At 45.1% G+C, this 772-nt stretch overlaps 1 protein-coding gene across 1 annotated transcript; it reads left to right on the top strand.

The window, feature by feature from the left end:
- Positions 1 to 122: 122 nt before the first annotated feature.
- Tsp_14854 (conserved domain protein) lies at positions 123 to 668 on the top strand. The gene is made up of 2 exons (XM_003366268.1): positions 123 to 452; positions 615 to 668. Exons 1-2 carry the CDS (start codon positions 123 to 125, stop codon positions 666 to 668), a joined length of 384 nt encoding a protein of 127 aa, XP_003366316.1.
- Positions 669 to 772: the final 104 nt, after the last annotated feature.

Raw genomic sequence — 772 nt, 5'->3', positions numbered from 1 at the left:
CACTACAAGTTGTGGGCGCCGGCCGACGGTTTGGAAGTGAGCCTGGCATTTGCACAAGCATCGGCTGCCATACAGCGCCTACTGCGTTCGCCATCAGTTGAGCAACGGCGAGCAGATGTTGTATGCGCGGTGCAGCGGCAAGGGACTGCGACCAGCCGGCAATTGAAGGTCTGGTCTCGGGTCCGTCGCCGGTGTGCCATTTGCACTCTTACTTGAAGCTTTGGTTCCAGTGTCAACTAGCCTATTGCCACTGTCCGGCGTGGCTGAGCCAACATCCAGCTCCAATAACGGTAATGCGAATAGCAGCGGTATGTTGCCGACGACGACGAGGGGACGTCCGACGACGGTTGGGTCGAAAAAGAAAAAAGCTCCGACCAACACAACGCGGAAAGAACGAAAGAAGAAGGCGAAATTGGGCTCTGATAACCTTGCACCCGTTTCTGAAACCACTAGTAAGTAGCAGTTTTTGCATAACAACAACAACAATAATATTTTATGTATTTTTTTAAATTTCAAGTATATATATATATATATATATATATATATATATATATATATATATTTGTTTTTTTATTTGAAAGTTGATTAATTATATACTTATTGAAAAAGGTAAGGTTGTGTTTTGCATGTTTGCCGTCTGCGCTAGTGGTAGTCTTTATTCGAGTTGAGCACGTTCGATTTTTCCGATCAGTTGTGGAAGGCAGCTTTGTGGGCTGCTTCCCTTTCTTCTGGGAATTGATTGCGATTATGCTTATCGATCGGAACGAACGAT

The sequence above is a fragment of the Trichinella spiralis genome, assembly GCF_000181795.1.
Source record: "Trichinella spiralis strain ISS 195 chromosome Unknown Scfld6270, whole genome shotgun sequence".
Taxonomy (NCBI): Eukaryota; Metazoa; Nematoda; class Enoplea; order Trichinellida; family Trichinellidae; genus Trichinella; species Trichinella spiralis.
Note: the sequence above shows the minus strand (reverse complement) of the source record. Positions and strands in the feature narration are given on the sequence as shown.